At 39.6% G+C, this 19,924-nt stretch overlaps 1 protein-coding gene across 13 annotated transcripts in view; it reads right to left on the minus strand.

Moving 5' to 3' along the window:
• The window catches only part of fry (microtubule binding protein furry), a 478,406-nt gene that overhangs the window by 155,129 nt on the left and 303,353 nt on the right, over positions 1-19,924 (minus strand). For all 13 annotated transcript variants that reach the window (XM_076184431.1, XM_076184430.1, XM_076184427.1 and 10 more), the window contains one exon: positions 12,284-12,409. In XM_076184431.1, the coding sequence (XP_076040546.1) occupies positions 12,284-12,409 (126 nt within the window). The remainder of the gene's footprint in view (positions 1-12,283; positions 12,410-19,924) is intronic.

Below are 19,924 nucleotides of genomic sequence, written 5' to 3' on the forward strand. Positions count from 1 at the left end.
TGCTCTACGGTCACATAAACAAATCTAACACAAAGTTTTAGACGAATGCAATACAGACACATTTACGCATATAAATGCGTAGTGACACGCACACACGCACGAACAGACGCATACACATGCGCGGGCATACACACACACGATCACAATAAGCGGACGCGGAATGACGTACAGTCGGGAATAAAAATCCTGATGCACAGGCGCCCGGCTCCATAAATCGGCCGACAAGGACCGCTGGGAGGTTGGGGAAACGAACATACGCTGTTCCTAACACTTCAGTTATAACTTTCTTATTATCTATTCAATCCTATCAATTTTTATTCTTCTTTTTATTCATTCACGCGTGTCTCTATTATCGAGGTTCTACGGATCAAAGATGAATTGCTCTATATTGAGGAGAAATATCTTTCAAGGAGGAAATTCTGATGCAAGAATGAAGATATTTTCTTATAGCAAAACAAAATAGTTTTCAACGCCAGGAACGAAAATATATCTTCATAACCAAGAGTGGGTATCATTTTGCAAAAATGCGCTATGCAGTTGTAATCTAAAAATGATGATGATGATGATGGTGATGATGATGACTGAAATGGTGATGATGACGACTATGACGATCGTGGTGATGATAATGACTATGATGATGGTGACGAGGATCGTGCTGAGGATAATGATGATGACGAGTAATGGTAATTTTTTTTTTTAAGAGAATGGTGCGATGATACTGGTGGAGATAAAATATGTCCTGATAATGACGACAAAAGAGTGCGCGGCTGGGAGAACATTACATCCCCCACCCCAAAAAAAAAAAAAAAAAAAAAAAATGCTGGGAGAACATTATATCCTCCTCCTCCTCCTCAAAAAAAAAAAAAAAAAAAAAAAAAAAAAAAAAAAAAAAAATCGGCTTCCACTATTACTCCACTTACACCACCACCAGAACCTGAACACTAAACCAATGACCGTTTTCTACACCACCGAAAACGGGGAAACGGGGAAACAGGGACAACCCGCCGTATGTTTAAACGAAAATGCGGAATTCGGAAAGCCACGGTTACCACAGGCAAATATGGACCGTATTCACTTTTACCACAAAGTTCATTATAGTTAACACGTGTCCTCTCTCTGCTTCGTGCATACCCCACATTTTCGTTTTAAGCATAGGAACTCTATCCCTCAGAATGCAGAAGGCATGGGGGAAACGAAATAAGAGAAAAATTGGACTTTAAAAACACAGAGTTCTGTATGTAGAGCATGCTAGGCCAAGCTAGGTCACTCGGTATTACGTCATAAGCGAGAGGGAGCATGAGCGACCAGGCAGACGAATCTAGGTGGCCTTAGGTCAACAGGTGATGGTGTCCTTGTCACGGTAGTGGTGATAGTGGTGGTATCGGTGATGATAGTGTTGGTGTGTTAGTGTACGTAAAACCTCATGATAGTTTTGTGAATGTGGTGATGATAATGATGGTGGTGGTGATTTTCATGACGAAAGATATATAGCGAAGGTATATAGGAAGATATATAGTGGTATAGCGACTTTATTGGTGGTGATAGAAACGATAGTGGTCTAACAACAGTGATGATAATGGTGGTTATAATGTTGGTAATTGTGCTGGTGATACATAGACATATATGGTAATAATTACGATGGTCTTGTTAACGGTGTTGGTATTGCATCATTATTGGTGGTTAAGGTGGTGGTGGTGATGAATGTGGTGGTGGTGGTAGTGAAGGTGTTGGTGATGGTCGTCGTGAAGATGGTGGCAGTGGTGGTGAAGGTGGTGGAGAAAGTGGTGGTGGTGGAGAAGGTAGTGGTGTAAACTATGACGTCACCCCAAAGGAATCATTGCATCATCACCAACAACAAAGACGTGTGTGTGTGTGTGTGTGTGTGTGTGTGTGTGTGTGTGTGTGTGTGTGCGTATGTAAGGAGGGAGAGAGCCAGAGGAAGGGGGGAAGCGAAGAAAAAATAACCCAAACATATTGCCTGTGGGAAAGAAAAAATGCGAAAACAAGGACAGAAAATGAAGTGTTACAAACTTGCAAAGGTTATGACTTGTTCCCAAAAGAAAGCAAAAGAGAAAATTAATGCGGGGGAGTTAGGGAGGATGGGAGGAAGGTGGAGAGAAGGAGGGAGGGAGGGAGGGAGGGAGGGAAGGAGTGGAGAGGGAGGAGGGGAAGCGGAAGGGGGAGGGGGGGATGACAGAGGACCAGCATGGAGCAGTGAAGTGTTATGACGAAGTGGACAGGAGTGGAGGAGGAAGGAGGAGGAGGAGGAGGAGGAGGAGGTGTAAGAGGAAGAAGACGACCGGTGTGGAGGAATGGGTCAAAGATGACCCAAGTGGAGGAGATGAGGAGGAACGTGGAGGTGTGGAGGAATGTGGAAGTGTGAGGGGCCGTGGAGTACATGTGTAACTCCTTAGCCAGTGACGTCCCTTGACCGAATAAAGCCGAGAGGCACAAACCTAAACGAGATCCTGAAGAAGGTCACCACAGCAGAGTCTTGAGAACGTAACTTGAAGATGTGGAGGGCGAGACTGGGTACTACTCGAGCTCACGGCCCATGACACGTGTAAGAACCTTATACCACCAACAGAATTTTGAATCTAAGAAATAAATCGACTTTGCACTTCTACTGGACTACACACACACACACACACACACACACACACACACACACACACACACACACACATATATATATATATATATATATATATATATATATATATATATGTATGACAAATGTTTATAACAATCGCATGTAGGATTCCAACCCATTGCTCTAGCCACTGGTAAGATAACCTTCACAACTCCATTATCCTGTCAAAAAAACGATCAAATTAATGTCGCTGTCTTTAGCGAATTTCTCTCTCTCTCTCTCTCTCTCTCTCTCTCTCTCTCTCTCACACACACACACACACACACACACACACACACACACACACATATATATATATATATATATATATATATATATATATATATATATATATCACTTTTGACTTTATCATCCTTCCTTCCCTCGTTAAATTTCCACTTCCACACCCTTACTCCTCCTCGTATTGGGGGCAATACTCTCCCAGAGGATAAAATCACTGGATAATGCGAACAGAACAAGATAAAGAGGAAGAGAAGAAGACGATTGAATGGCCACTGTTGGTAAGCTCATTCTAATACATATTTGGCTTATTTCTCTTGCCACTTCTCAAAGAGAAACGTATCACACTGGAGTCCCTCTCAAGACCAACGTGGAGCACAGAATCCTCCTCCATCCCTGTCCTACTTACGCACACGTATGCAAATTTGCATGACTTCACTGCGCCCGAAATAAATTCTAGTTTCGGCCTTGTAAACGGTTTCAGCCTCAAAGACGTTTTCAGTCTCTCAGACGTTTTCAGTCTCATAAACGTTTCAGTCCCAAAGGCGTTTTAATGTCATACTTTTTACAGTTTCACAAATATTCAGTCTCACAAACGTTTTAAGTCTCATAAACGTTTTCAGCGCCAAACGTTTCAGACTCACAAACGTTTTAAGTCTCAAACGTTTTCAGTCTCGGAAACATTTAAGCCTCATGAACGTTTTAAAAAAGTCTCACAAAAATTTCTCAATCTGCTTAATACTTTCATATATGATCAATAGAGGTTAAAAGGTATTTAGGGATGAAATGGGTGGGAGTGTTTTTATGCCTTTCCCTTTTTGGCTACCTCCCTTGGAAGGGGGAAAAAGCCTTGGTATATGTATGTGTATATATATATATATATATAAATATATACATATATACACATTTTTGTTAAATTGGATAGCCGCTGACGTTCTGACGATCTGTGTAGCTGATCGTTCAAAACTGTGGAAGACCTTTTTTTCATCACAGTTAAATGTGGAAGAGAAGTTTCCGATATTCATCTGTGAACCAGTATCTGCAGATTTCGAGGTCTCTTACCTCTTCTTCAGCTGGGTGGTAATAGTAAATATTTTAATCCTCATAGTCTATATGTTCACAAGTGAGAATGACCTCACCGAGTGGGCTGTGATTTTTTGTCCGGAACTGTTATGACCAAACGTCACTATGGTGTTCTATTTTTTTTTTTTTTTATTTTTTTTTTTTTATGGAAGTATCAACTGATTCTGCTGTGTATTTAAAGGTGGTCTGATTTTTTCGATTAAAACAGCTTCTGCTACTTGTAGTCTGCGATGATAATTTGTTCGGTAAATGACTGAAGTATTATATCTTAAATCTGCTGTTTGTGGTCTTTTGTCATGTCGTGCTGTGTAGTGAGCGAAAATTCCACCATTGTATCGGTAGTGATACAACCTTTTTTCTAGAGAAGTTCTGGTGAATCCAATGTAAGTATTTTGAAAGGATGCACAATTCCCTGTCTGCCATGTGTGTTTATACACTACATTGTTTTCACTCTGTTCTCTGGAGTTAGCTCTATTGATTCTCATAATAAGTGACGCGGTTTTATTTGGTTTGAAATAGCAGACTAAGTTTATCTTAATATTGTGTGCTGGGGTAACTCCGTTTTTAAAACTATTCTGCGAATAGCCTTTTCCTCTTCTTTGCTGTGTTCATTATTAAATATTTTATAAAAGATGTTGATAATTTCCAGATTGTCATTTTGTTTCGACAATGCATCTCCACCTTCTCCGGGCTATAGTGTTGTACGAGTATCGCATAAGAAATCTGGACAGCAATGATTTTAGTCTTTCTTCCCGGGTCGAGAAAGTTCTATAACTATTACCGGTGACTACCACTTACCCCTGCTATGAAAATTACCGTGTTCAATTCCTTCCACGCACTCCCTGACCTGACTTTTTTTTTTTTTTTTTTTTTTTGCGAAAACCATTATTTTTCCAAATGAGCAATCACGTCAAAGAAAACCATTTAAAAACGAGGTCAATGTTCCGTTTTACTAATTTCAAATGCCAGATGATCATTCTTCTTTTCAGAAACACAATGTATGACAAAGGCACAATGAACATAAACTACCCACGCTTTTTTTCCAAATGAGAACGACAGCAAAACAGACATTATCGCTTTCCAGGAAGTCTTAAAGGACAAAACTTTTCAGGAGCTGGAGGAGGATGGGAGGAGGAGAAGAGTGAGGAAAAGAAGAGGAAGGGAAGAGGGAGGAAGAGAAGAGGACAGACCAGGAGGAAGAGGAGAAGATAAGAGGAAAAGAAGAGAAAGAGGAGGACAAGGAGGAAGAACTGGACGAAAAGGAAGAAGAGGAGGAGGAGAAGGGGAAGAAGAGGAGGAAGAGGAGGAGAAGAAGGGAGAAGAAGAGGTGGAGGAAGAGGAAGATGAAGAGAAAGAGGTAGAGGAGGAATAGGAGAAGGCCCAATGCCATGAAATTTCATTCATCAGTTGACGATCCTTGGACCGAAGACCTAGGCAGACCCGGACACTATCAGCATGCAGACCACCTATTAACAAGGTTAACCCGTTGCAGTTAAACTAGTTAACCTGTTACAGAGTTAAACCATGTTAAACTAGCTTGGTAAATGCTTGAACAAGGTCAATAAAAGGGTGTAACGACTCGCTAGTTCCTTTCCCCCCCCCCTTTGTTAACTGATCTTGTTTGTTTCCATCAAAGTTGAGAGAAAATGCTCAAGTTGTCCGACTTTCAGCATTTGTCGGTTCTTTACCGTCGTCGTTCAACTGCAGAAATTGCAGCCGGCCAAGAGAGTCCTGAGTTTAGCCAATAAGACTTTATTTATTTATTTATCTATTTTATTTATTTATTTATTTATTTAAGGGTGGGTTTCCTTTTGATCTATTCATATTCTTTGCTTCAAGTGGAAAGGAAGAGAGGGGGGGGGGGTCTTATATTTCCTTCCCCACCCCATGATGTCTTTTCCACTAACTGAACACTTGAAGAAGATAATGGCGATGATAATGATGATGGTAATAACAATAATAATAACAATAATAAATAAAAAACTGCCCAAAAATTCCCTTCGAGTTTGTACCGTTACGTTCGTTCAATTCTATCCGAAAAGCTTTCAGCAGCTCCTATTTTACTTATTTATCTAAAATAGCAGAACCTGTGTTAGAATTAGAAATGGAGAGAGTGTGTGGTTTGAGGTAAAGGTGCGACTTCGCCAGGGATGTGTTATGTCGCTCTGGCTGTTCAATTTATACATGGATGGGGTGGTGTGAGAGGTAAACGCAAGGGTAGTGGGTCTGGGATTGGACATGGTTAAAGAAAACGGAGAAAAATGGGAGATAAGCCAGTTGTTGTTTGCTGACAACATTGCGCTTGTACAAGGGTCAGAGGAGGTATTAAGGAAGTTAGTGACAGAGTTTGGGAAGGTGTGCGAAATAGAAGATAAATGTAGGTAAAAGTAAGGTGATGAGATGTACAAGGGGAGAAGGTGGCAGTAAATTGTAAGTGAATATTAAGGGAGAGAGTCTGGAGGGAGTGGATAGCTTTAGATACTTAGGGGCGAAAGCAGCGGGAAAGGGAGGAGTGGAAGTGGAGGTAGAATGTAGACTGAGAGAAGTAAATGCCTTGGGGAATTAAAAAATGTAATGAGAAATACACATTTGAGAATGGATGTTAAGAACAGATTGTATGAAGTGATTGTGTCGACAGCACTATATGGGGCAGAAACATGGAACATAAGAGAGGAAGAGTTTAAACGTGTTGGAGATGAAATGCCTGAGAAGTATGGTAGGGTTTACTAGGCTGGATAGAGTAAGAAACGAGGAGGTGAGGAGGAGAGTGGGAGTGGAAAGGGAGTCGGAAGACAGGGTCGATGAAAGAGTATTGCGATGGTTTGGACACATGAAAAGAACGAGTGAAGAAAGACTAGTAAAAAAGGTGTGGAAGGCAGAGATGGAAGGAATGAACATGAGGGGGGGACCTATGATGAGATGGACAAATAGGATAAAGGGGCATTGAGAAAGAGGGGAATGTCTGTTGAGAAAAGACTAGAGAAGACAGAAGATACGGGTGAGTGGAGAATGATTGTGTATGAATGATGTGATTCATGGAAGGGAGTGGCTGGTGGATGGGGGGGAGGGAGTATGTTTGAAGGATATTTTGATGCAGCCCAAAGGGATTTCTCCTTGTCTTCTCTTTTTCTGCATAAGGTGACGGATCGTGGGGCGGGGGGGGGGTCCGTCGATTTAATGAAGCGGCTTTGCTGTGGATGTGCTGTGTCTTGCGACACTGCTTACTGCTTCTGATCCAGGGCAGTGGGCGAAACGCAGGGATGACCTGTCATCTTGAAGGAGCCAAGATAAGAGGGAGGGAGGGGGTGGATGGGAGTGGAGTATGTGAGAATGAAATGGGTGGAAGTGGATTTTATGGCCTTGTTTTTTGCTACCTCCCTTATAAGGAGAAAAAAAGCCGTTGGTATATGTATCTATTATTCATCTATTTGCTTATTATCTATTTATCTGTTTGATATGAATATCTGCATCACTTTACCAAAATAACTGCCTCCTTGAGGTGAGACAATTCATCTATTTATCTATCAACTCGCCTATTAATCTATATTGTATTTCTGCATCCCTCGAGAATAAAAAGAAAATCTCATTCCAGCCTCTTGGGCATGCATTCTTCGTCAACAGAACTGGAAGAATGGAAGGAGGGAAGGGAGGGAGGCGGGGACCCCCGAAGAGAGTCTGTCGGGTAATAGCAGGACGGATCAAGAGCGGCCGAAGGAACCCCCGGGATATTTCCCTTGGGTCGGGCTCTTCGCAAACCACCATGCAGGATCGCCTCTCTACGACCCGCATGAGAGATAGAGATAGAGAGAGAGAGAGAGAGAGAGGTGGAAAGAAGAATGAGAGAGAGAGAGAGAGAGAGGGTGGAAAGAAAGAATGAGATATAGAGAGGGGGGATGGGGAAAAGAAAGAAGAAAGAGAGAGAGACAGAGACAGGGAGGGGAGATGGGGAAAAGAAAAAGATAAAGAGAGAGAGAGAGAGAGAGAAAAAGGAAAAAGAGAGACATGGCAGAGATAGACAGACATGACTGAGAGAGAGTGAGAGAGAGAGAGAGAGAGAGAGAGAGAGAGAGAGAGAGAGAGAGGGGGGGATGAGGAAAAGAAGAAAGAATAATGAGATAGAGATTGAGAGAGAGAGGGGGGGATGGGGAAAAGAAAGAATGAATGAGAGATAGATAGAGGGGGGGATGGGGAAAAGAAAAAAGAGATAGAGAGAGACAGAGACAGGGAGGGGGGAGGGGGGAAGAAAAAGAGAGAGACAGAGAGAGAAGGAAAGAGAGACAGAAAGAATGAGACATAGCAGAGATAGAGAGACATGACAGAGAGAGAGAGAGAGAGAGAGAGAGAGAGAGAGAGAGAGAGAGAGCCAGAAAGAAGACTCGATCTGGCTCCAAACTCGAGGATTTATTTTTCCTATCACCGTTGTATCACCATTGTATTTCATCTATGGAGGGCCAGTTTCAGGCTCAGGACAAACAAGTAAACAAACAAATTAATGAATAACACAAGCAACTTGCCCAAAGGGAACAGGAACATGACTTTTCTTACGTCACTCCGTCTCGTAAGGCTTCAGGCGCCCATTACCTCAATCGCCTCACTCCTTAATTCCTCAACAGTATTAAGGCTCTCCTCATGCTGTGAACGAACGAATCGTGGGCACTGGCTTCATAGGAAAATAGAATTCACGGAAAATGAAGAAATAAATGAACAAGGAAATTAATAAAGTGATGATGCACATCTCCGTAAAATGTCAAGTCGAATGACCTATTCATTTCCGCCAGCGTCCTCACACACACACAATGAACATATCTATGATGTATATACGATATATATATATATATATATATATATATATATATATATATATATATATATATATATATATATATATATATATATATATATATATATATATATTGACTTATTGACCCACTGTCGGAGAATGAAATAAGATGGACAGAAAATATGTATATTTCGACCACTATCTGTAGTCCTCTTCAGTAGAATGATGAAGAGGACCACAGATAGTGGTCGAAATATACAGATTTTCTGTCCCTCTCATTCTCCGACGGTGGGTCAATAAGTCTGCTTTTACAAACGTGCTACTACATTATACCTTCCTAATATATAAGATATATATATATATATATATATATATATATATATATATATATATACAAATGAACATACATACGTGCATACATGCATAGACCATGTGATTATGCTCATGTACACATATGCTAACAGATACACGTGCACAAAAGTCGAGCCAGCTGGAAGAGCGTCCTGGCAAAGCTGAGACAAGGAGCAACAGATGCCGCGAAAGAAGGCGGGGGAAGAGGGAATCATGACGTCAGCGCTAACAAACGACCACTTGTATTCTGTAACGAGAAAAATCTGGTTCACCATAAACGTACGACCCGCTTTCAGTGCATACAACGACTCACATTTGTCTTTGCTTTTGATTATAAACGCGCCCCCTTCCCCCGTTTTTTCTTCTTGTTCTTCTTTAAGAATAAGAAAAACAGTCAAGTCAACTCTGGACGTACTGACATGTTTGACAATCTACCGCGCGAGATTGACAGCTACGATCTAAACTTTTGTCAATGCAAGCGATAGTTTCTTTATTGCCCACTCGACACAACTCTTTCCTCGAGGATCCTCGGGAGATAAAAGTGAGAAAGAGAGAGAGCGAGAAAGAGAGAGAGAGGGAGAGAGAGAGAGCGAGAGAGGAAGAATTAAGCGGACAGAGATTATTTCGTTGATGAATACTTGACGGCTGCGAACTGTGAGCTAAAGAAGAAGAGCAGTTACAAGAAGAGCGGTTACGAAAAGAGCAATACTCTTTTTTATAACCTTACAAGGAAAAACAAAATCTCAAAAGTGGCTTCGTTCTACGTCACGGGAAACTTCCAAACATCAAAGCACTTCACTAGACTTCTTGGAAAATTTGACACCAAGATACCTTAACCTAATCAAGTTAAACATAACCCATTCACCTTGCAAATAAAACAATCACTATTCAATTTATTTTTCCTAGGTTACCATCCAACTTATAACTCATCTCTATGTCCCTCTCATACCTGTTATTAGAACACACACACATATATATATATATATATATATATATATATATATTATATATATATATATATATTACATATACACATATATATACATATATATACACATATATATATACATATATATATTATATACAATATATATACATAACATATATACGTATACACACACACACACACACACACACACACACACACACACACACACACATATATATATTTACATATGTGTATATATATATATATATATATATATATATATATATATGTACCTATGTGTATATATATATACATATATATATATAATATATATATATATACATATACTGTACATATACATATATATATACATTATATATACATATATATATATATACACATATATACGTATATACACACACACACACACACAATTATATATATATATATATATATATATATATATAGTATATATATATAAGCTTATAATGCCGCACAATGCATCACATTTAGAAAATTTTCTATCCCTGTGACATTTGGAGATCACTATCAAACCACAGGATATCATGAAACCTCTCTCTCTCTAGCTTGGATCTAGTTTTCAACCAGCTGAAAAAAATCAGTTTTGGTATTACTTTGAAATACTAATATACACATTCATTTCAACTTGGCATGAAATAACCATGAACTATTGCATTGCAGCAGGATATGCAATTTTTGTTGTTCTCTTTTTTGGCGTGAGAATGTAAAGATTGTTGTGGACATCGGCCGGATTTCAACAAGGTATGATATGTCCAAGTTGGTTCGCTGGTTGGAGAGTTGAAAAATGGATAGATATTTGCATTCATTTGTATATAAAGAAGTAGGGCAAAAATAATCACAATAACGCGTGACTAAATTATATTGCAGAAACCACAGGGAAAATAAAGTCGAAAAACTAAACCTTTTCGTCTATTACGACATCCTCGTACTCTGAGAATGTCGTAATAGACGAAAACGTTTAGTATTTCGACTTGATTTTCCCTGTGGTTTCTGCAACAAAGAAATAAGAACGAAAAAATCTACGGAATATACACACCTCTGTTAACATACATTCCTTTGTATCTACTTGTATATAGATACATATATAGACCAGAACAATTACACTAATAGATAAACCTGAGATTGATGATCATCCCCTAATGGGGAAGAGTCCAAGACCTTGACAAGAAGAAGCCCCGAATTTCGATATTTCGATACAAGATGGCAGAACACAAAGGGTCCTGGCTCTTCCGGAAGAGGGCAATCATCCGAGGTCATCCTTGGGCTTCCGGGAACTTCCGGAAGAGAGGAGGGGGAAGGGGGAAGTGGGGTGGTCACTGTCAAATCAGAAATGAAGAATCTAAAGGCCAGAGAGACGTGATAAAAACCCTCTTCCGGAAATCGCCCATGATCTTCGTGATCCCCTTCCCTACAGAACAGTCCTTTCCAGCTTTATTCTGACTGTCGCCAAGCGATTTAATTCACTTTCGTCGCATCACGTTGATAACGAAGGGGACAACTTCCCTTATTAAGTCATTCTGTATTCGGGATTTATTTACTTATTTACTTATTAGGAAGGTTTAATGTAGTAGCACATTTGTAAAATAAGATTTATTGAGTGGCTGCTAAGAAATCCATCTCAAAAGCAGCCGGACTTAACCTCACCAGCAGTCAACCTTCGTCCCGACTTCATCAAGGACATATAACCTGAGTCCCCCCTTTTCCCTGTCCCCAAATGTACCCCTCTTAGCTATGCATATTCTCATACTCCACACTATGTATCATTCTGCTGAAGAGGACCACAGATAGTGGTCGAAATATACAGATTTTCTGTCCATCTTCTCACTCTCATTCTTATCTCAGTCCCCCCTTTTCCCTGTCCCCAAATGTACCCCTCTTAGCTATGCATATTCTCATACTCCACACTATGTATCATTCTGCTGAAGAGGACCACAGATAGTGGTCGAAATATACAGATTTTCTGTCCATCTTAGGTCGAAATATACAGATTTTCTGTCCATCTTATCTCATTCTCATTCTTATCTCAATGCTTACGTCTAGACATAACCTCGACATTACGGACAGCTGATTTAGGTAAAATCTCCACCATTTTGAAGATCTATGTCTGGACTTAGAGGTTAGGATTTTTGGTAAATTCGGACCCGGAGGATCACTAACGGAGAAGAACCAAGAAGACTCCATCTTCCGAGGAGGAGTTTCCGAGTTCGACGAGAGACGGAGAACTCACCTGAGAACATGGGCATGGTGAGCTCGGGGTGCAGCTGCGCCAGCTGTTTCGAGAGGTACAGCTGTGAACGAGAATATGTCGAGGAGAGGAGGACGTCCAACGTCGACGACTCTCGTCTCTCGAGATCTGAAAAGAAGGAAACATGGCGGTCAATATTCAATTGACGTTGACATTCAGGATATTTTTTTTTTATTACATACAAGAATATGCATACAAAAACTTTATTAAAAGATTGTATCAAATTTCTATTAAAATTAGAGCCAGGTGAAATATGGGTTTAGAGGAAAAAATAAATTATATTACACGTGGGCAGCGTCGCTACTCGCAACAGAAAATAATAACAATAATAATAGTAATAATAATAATAATAATAATAATAATAATAATAATAATAATGATAATAATATTGATAATTGCTAAAAACAAATCAAATACACAAAAACAAAACGATGCAGGCCCCAGCTTTTGTCCTTGTGGCAGTCTGGAATGGAGTCCTTCATTACTTGATAAAAACAAAACCTAATTTTCCACTCCGCCGAGTGCTAAAACAACAATACAACTTTGTTCAGAAATTGCGCCGGCCAGCTGTTCACTCGAAAAAGTATTGAAAAGGGTATAACCAAACGAGGTACATGACAATTAGTAACAAATTAACAAATAAACAAAATATATCCAAGAACACGTCATTAGAAGTAAATTGATTATGAAGCGCCCAGCATCGAAACCAAACGTGCAATTTAACCAACTGCAGACACGCCATCCATAAAAAAAAAAAAAAAAAAAAATAAAAAAATAAAATAAATAAAAATAAATAAAATAAATAAATCCCTTATTGGTAAGACAAAACATAAAATCATCTTCAAACAGCGACCTGCATTTTTCTTTAATCATAATGAACGAGACAGTTCACTGGAGGATGCAAACCCGAAAAGAAAAATCAAAACGTTCCTCCATAAGCCAACATTAAAAATGCTGAAGATTTTTTTTCAGCGATAGTGTTCATTTGAAATCAATATGAAACACACGCGCAACATTTTGAAACAAAGGCGATGGCTTCCATGATCACCTTCAATACATTATCTTAACCCAATGAAGATAAATAATTATCCAAATAATTAGATAAAAAAATAACACGAGATTAAAATAATACTTGCACACGCTAGGATAAAGCTCAACAATAAAACGAGTAAATAATAATAAGACTAATAAATAAAAATCACGCTGACGGATTTGCTTAAAACCATGCTCAGGGATACCAACTTTGACTCGCAAGGTTACCGGTGGTATCAGCGAAAAACTCGGCAACCCTCCCTTTCCGGGTGGAAAAAAAAACCCTGTTCGAAAAATACTGTCTAGGTCAGATTGCAAGTATATTCTCTATTCAAACATTAAAATAAAAACGGTAGAAAGATACATACACGCACACGACAAAGCGCAGACGAATACACGCATGCCGGGGAACGTTCAGCTTCATTTTTGAACAATATCAATGCGAGATTTCAAATGAAAAACACTGAGTACAGTTTTTAAGTCTGTGGTATAGGTGTGTGTGTGTGTGTGTGTGTGTGTGTGAGAGAGAGAGAGAGAGAACTCCCGCTTCTGCATATGATAGACTGAGACAAAAGAAAAATTGTAAAATTGTTCTTTATCTTATTATATTACTGTAACTATTACTATTATAATTATCATTATTTATCTATTTCTAATATAAAATATACCCATATCATTGCAACGAACATATAAACAACATGGCCGACGGTACAGTAGTTAGTAAATATTTCACATCACCAAAAATCATTTTCTAATAATTCTAATATACAAACCGTCTGAGCCTGGAATGACAGAATTGCTGGAAATCACACACAGGAGTCCTTGGTGGATGACATGAAGCCAGTGCGGCTGGAACCGGCGATTCCTCGGACGAAAAATTCGTAACAAGCGAAGGCCCGAGACACGAGAGCAAAAAAAGAGAAGACAAACAAGATGGCAAAAGTCGGTCACAAGAGGAACCAAAGAACGACAGTGAGAAAACGATTAATAATAAGGTAAAGCTGAAGGTCAAAATATAAAAGAGATATGTAAAAAATGATTATTATTATTATCATTATTTTCTACTTTAGGGGACAGAGAGGGGGAGGTCGCCAAATTAATGAAGCGGCCTTGCTGCGGATGTGCTGTGTCTTGCGGCACTGCTTCTGACCCAGGGCAGTGGACAAGATGCAGGGATGACCTGTCATCCAGGAGGTGCCAAGATAAGAGGGAGGGAAGAGGGAAGTGGAGATGTCGAGGATGGAATGGGTGGGAGAGGTTTCTATGCCTTTGTTTTTTGGCTACCTCCCTTGTAAGGGGGAAGAAAGCCTTTGGTATATGTATGTATGTATGTATGTATGTATTTATCATTATTATTATTACTATATTATTATCATATTATTATTATTATATTATTATACTATTATTGTTATTATGATGATTATGATTGATGATTATGATTGATGATGATGAAGATTGAAGTAATACAACGACGCCGATTGGAAAACATGTCCCGGATATCAAAGAGTAAGAGACTGCTTATACACATGAACAAAGAGGTTAGGCCCCGGAGCAGCAAAGAAGCACGAGATAACAAACACAGAAGCCAATTTAACAAATGTTGACGAATAAGGATGAGTCCATGAGAAATGTGGAAGAGAAAAATATGCGAAAGAGTTACAAGGTGGCAGCTGGACCACATCCCATCGAGAGTAGCAAAAGAGAGGGGGAGAAAGAGAGGGGGAGAAAGAGAGAGGGAGAGAGAGATAAAGAGAGGGAAAGAGAGAGAAAAGAGAGAGAGAGAGAGAGAGAGAGAGAGAGAGAGAGAGAGAGAGAGGGTTTAATGAAGGTGAAGGATTCTTTGTCCGCCTGCGGGCAAATGAGGTTGGTAAGACGGAGAGAGAGAGAGAGAGAGAGAGAAAATCACAACCTGTGATGAACGAATCAGGAAGACAGAGTCTAACGAACACATCCACCGCGAGGGAAGTGCGAAACCATTTTTTCCCCGACGTTGGTTCGCCTCCCCTTCTATCTAGGACTGTCGGGAACGAACACAGGACTCGAACTTACAACCACGTGGTCTTGAACTCAATACTGTATATACTGGGCTACTGTGGGGTACTGACGGACAGTCAAGTTTAGAAACGGAACTAGTTAACGAATCTAAGAAAGAAAACTGACGAACGAAGATGGAGAAGGGTTATGGAATTGAGACTAGGAAGTGGCGCATGAAGGGGAATGAATGAAATATAAAAGGAAAAAGGTAAAGACGATCTCAAAAATCAACCAAGTTTCAAGTTCCGTTTCACAACAAATCGTTCATGCTGGGGAAATGGAATGAACCCAGATTCTATCACAGCGATAACCTACGAGGCAAGAAAGCGAGAAATAATAATAAAAATAATAATAATAATCCAGTAAAATTACATTACAGCTAACCCACAGGTACAACCCGAGTTGATATACGGACATGGTACATATATACTTGTACACTGATGGGCAAACAGATGTATGTACGTACACATGTACACACAAACTCAAACACACTTGTGTACAACCACAGAATCTGGAATCCTCACGGAGGGAGAAAAAAAAAATATATATATATATATATGTATATATGGAAAGAAAAGAAGAGAGAAAAGTAGACGTAAGAGGCGTGGGCGTGGGTGGTGGGCGTAGCGAGCTCTTCATCATCTCGTAAATCTGCAGTTAAGTCTGAGTTCATAGCTTCCCCCCCAACCACCATCACCACCTCAGAGACTTTCCGGAGCAACAGGTGGGCTAGTAATTAGCAGGTTCAGACAGGTCAAAAACATGGAGGAAAAGAAAGTAGAAAAAAAGGGAGGAAGTAAGAAGGAGGAGGAGGAGGAGGAGGAGGAGAGGAGGAGGAGTAAGAGGAGGAGTAAGAGGTGGAGAAGTAAGAGGAGGAGAAGAAGTAGGAGGAGGAAAAGGTGGAGGAAAAGAAAGCGGAGACATAGGAGGAGGAAGAGGAGGAAGAGGAAGGAGTAGGAGGAGGAGGAGGAGGAAACGAAAGAGGAGCAGATAAGGGAGGTGAAAGAGGAAGGATGAGGAAAAGACGGAGAAGCAAAGAATGGAGGAGGAAGTGAAGGAGGAAGAAGAGGATGAGAAGGAAGAAGATGAGGAAGGAGAAGAGTAGGAGGAAGAGGAGTAGGAGGAAGAGGAGGACACAACCATCTGGAGTTACTCAGACGAATATTTGGTTCTGTTGGGAATATTTTAACATTCGAAAAATTAAACATGAGGAACGAAAATAAAATTTAAAAAATATATACTTAAACAAAAAAAGTGCTTCTGATGTCACCAAAACTACTAAAATTTCAGAAAATTTGTTCCGATTATTGGAGACTTCCGAATTTCAAATATTCCCAATAACAGAACAATCTGTATACAACGCGCTAACAATGGTACATTATATATTCTATTCTGGTCACCGTCAGTGATTATCAAACTTAGGGGTGGGGGTCGAGTGGATGGGAGGGGGGAGCGATTCCCAATGGAAAAATATTCATATTATTTCAACTTGATTAAGAACTTTGTTTTTGGTTGATACTAAGTGAATTTAGTCAGCTGCCAGTGCGTTTTGCCAAATTCTCATTTCGCCAAATTTAGATTTCGCCAAAATGTTTTATCACTAATAATTTCGCTAAACTGTTTTGCCCAATTACAATTTCGTCAAATTTGGCTAAATTTTCACTTCGCCAAATTTCCATTTCGCCTAAGTGTCTCACCAAATTACTCCCACGTCGCTCAACGACGTGGTAACGTAACCCTGGTTCCCACACAGGCCCATTACGTGACAAATGTTCTGTCTCTCACACTAATTTTTGTTTCACCAAATTTGCCAAATGATCATTTCGCCAAACTGGTTTGTCAATTTTTCGATAAACTGTCTTCTCAAATTTCTATTTCGCTGAATTGTTTCGCGAACTTTTATTCCCTTATATTATTTCACCAATTCCCCATTTGGCCAAATTTCATAAGAGACTTGGAAGTGCAATTTGGCAAAACGTAAATTTGGCGAAATGGAGACACTACTGTTTCTTTGCGTTTAATCTCTTTATTGATTTGTACTTGATTTTTCTTTTCTGACAAAATTTTTTTTCTGTTGGTGGTAAAATGCAATGCATTTCAGTCGTGACTTTTATGTTTCCACACACCACCACCACACACAACAGAGGAAATCATTATTTACTTTCCCGAGACAATTACGTCTCTGAAAACACAGATATTGACTACAATAGCAGAGCAAAGGGTTCACAGGTAAATATGACTCAGTGAATTTCGTTCTTGTTTATTTCTGTGCTAGAATGAAGAGAAATAAAAACGAGCAAATGAATAAAAAAATTATCTGAACTTCACACAGGCGTCCTGGGATGTTTGTACCTAATGCCCCATGCCTTCCTCCTCCTCCTCTTCCTCTTCCTCCTCCTCCTCTCAATTATCTTCTTCGTTTATGACTTGTGAGACTCCCATCTTCCTCTCCTCCACATCTTCACTCCACAACCGATGTGGATTTGCTTTCCAGCCCAAATTCCTCCACATTGTCATCCTGCTACTTCTCCACTTCAAACATATTTTGTCCTCAACCCCTCCCTCACACACACACACACACACACACACACACACACACACACACACACACACACACATCCTCTCTAGCTGTATTCCCCCAACTCCTACTAGCGGAGAAGTAGGGGGGGGTTGTTGAAGGGTCACATTAAGGTTCTCCTGAATTAATATGTTGTCATAAATTGTGTAGGGAGCCCATCTTTCAATTTTCTTTTCAATGGTAGAGTGAGATTAATGACCCATACATCACGTACATTACATTACACTACAATTTTTTTCTTCTTCTTTTCCAGCGAAGACACCAAATAATTCTTAGGTTAAAAGATAAAAGAAGAATTGTAATGAACATCGTTCCACACTTGATTCATGAACGACTCATCTCAATAAACTATAAAGAATAATTTTTTTTTATCACTGGTATCCAATTAAATTTTGGAAGCTGCAACGCCTACAAATTTTTGAAAAAATAAAATAAAAATAAAAATAATAAATAAATAAATAAATAAAAATAAAATAAATAAATAAAATCTTAGCTCTCGTGACGTCATGTCGGGCTATCGAACGCAGCGCGGGAACAAACATGGCCGACATAGCGACATAGTTTCACTCTTTCATTATCTCACTCGTCTTCTACATTTATTCAGTCCACAAGCAGTACATTTCATTCAGATGAAACGGGAATCTGCAAGAGTCTAAAATGTTGAATATCTGTCGGGAAATGAGTAAAGAGGAGTGTGTGAATAACGCCTACGTGTAAGCAGAGCAAGGGCATAGAGGGCTGGAATGGGGTTGGGGGGGGTATGATATCGGATCCGGGCGCTAAGAACATTGTGTACACAAACAATAAGAGTATTATATTGCCAGGCAGTGTACACACACTATTAAGGTTATCTAAGCTGGTAAGTTCGACGTCAGAATTCTTAAAAAAAAAAAAAAAAAAAAAATATATATATATATATATATATATATATATATATATATATATATAAATAATAATAAATATAAAAAATTATATTAATAATAAATAAATAAAATAAAAAACAGCTGTCATGGTTACAAACTTGTTACATTTATTTCTGGTTAATTAATACCTGATGATTCTATCCAGATGTGACTGGCTAACCTGGAAATAACCGTTACATTCTTCGTCTCATTCTTACTGGGATCATGCTCTGTGAAAATTTATCGATTTGTTTCTTTCCTTATTTTCTATTTATTCATCTTTGGCCTTCTTTACGTTCTCTCATTTTGAAAAAAAAAAAAAAAAGTCACAACATAGCGTTGGCCCATTCATTTGGTCTCGATTGAATTTAATACGTTTCTTTTGTAATTCTATCCTAGCACTCTTTTCCCTAAAATTACACAATTTAACATATTTCAACTTTATTCAACAGAAGTCCGGGCGAATTCTCATAACATGAATAAAGGTATACGATATCCAACCTTACGCTCAGAGTAAACAAGGACCAAAATTGCTTGTTGGGAGCGTCTGGCCTCGGGCACAGAAATTTCGTTTAAAAATTCTGTCGCTTAGTGCCCTCTTGCCCGGAGTAGCGACACTGAGTCTGTGGCGTTTCTGCGACAGCTTCAGCGTGACGTGATGACCTGAAACGATCGCGCGTTTTGCATAACGTCGTTTTCGTGCCCGAAACGAGGCGAAAATGGGACACTCCCCCCTCCCCCCCCACATTCCCCTAGGTGCCACGTTCCTTCGTCCTCACCCCATCACTCTATCCAATACACGCGCAAGCGCGCGCACACATTGATCACACCATATATGAAGCCTGAACTCTCATTCAGAAAGGTAATAGCTGGCGATCACGAGTCCAGCTTGTGGTCCAAGATTATGGTAAATTACACACACACACACATACACGTACACACATACACACACACACATACACGTACACACACACACACACACACACACACACACACACACACACACACACACACACATTACCCATACATCGTGCCATATATGAGCTCTGAGCTCTCTTTCGGGAGCTTAATAGCTGT

Source organism: Oratosquilla oratoria, chromosome 4 (assembly GCF_046742065.1).
Source record: "Oratosquilla oratoria isolate Oo_2021 chromosome 4, ASM4674206v1, whole genome shotgun sequence".
NCBI classification, from domain to species: domain Eukaryota; kingdom Metazoa; phylum Arthropoda; class Malacostraca; order Stomatopoda; family Squillidae; genus Oratosquilla; species Oratosquilla oratoria.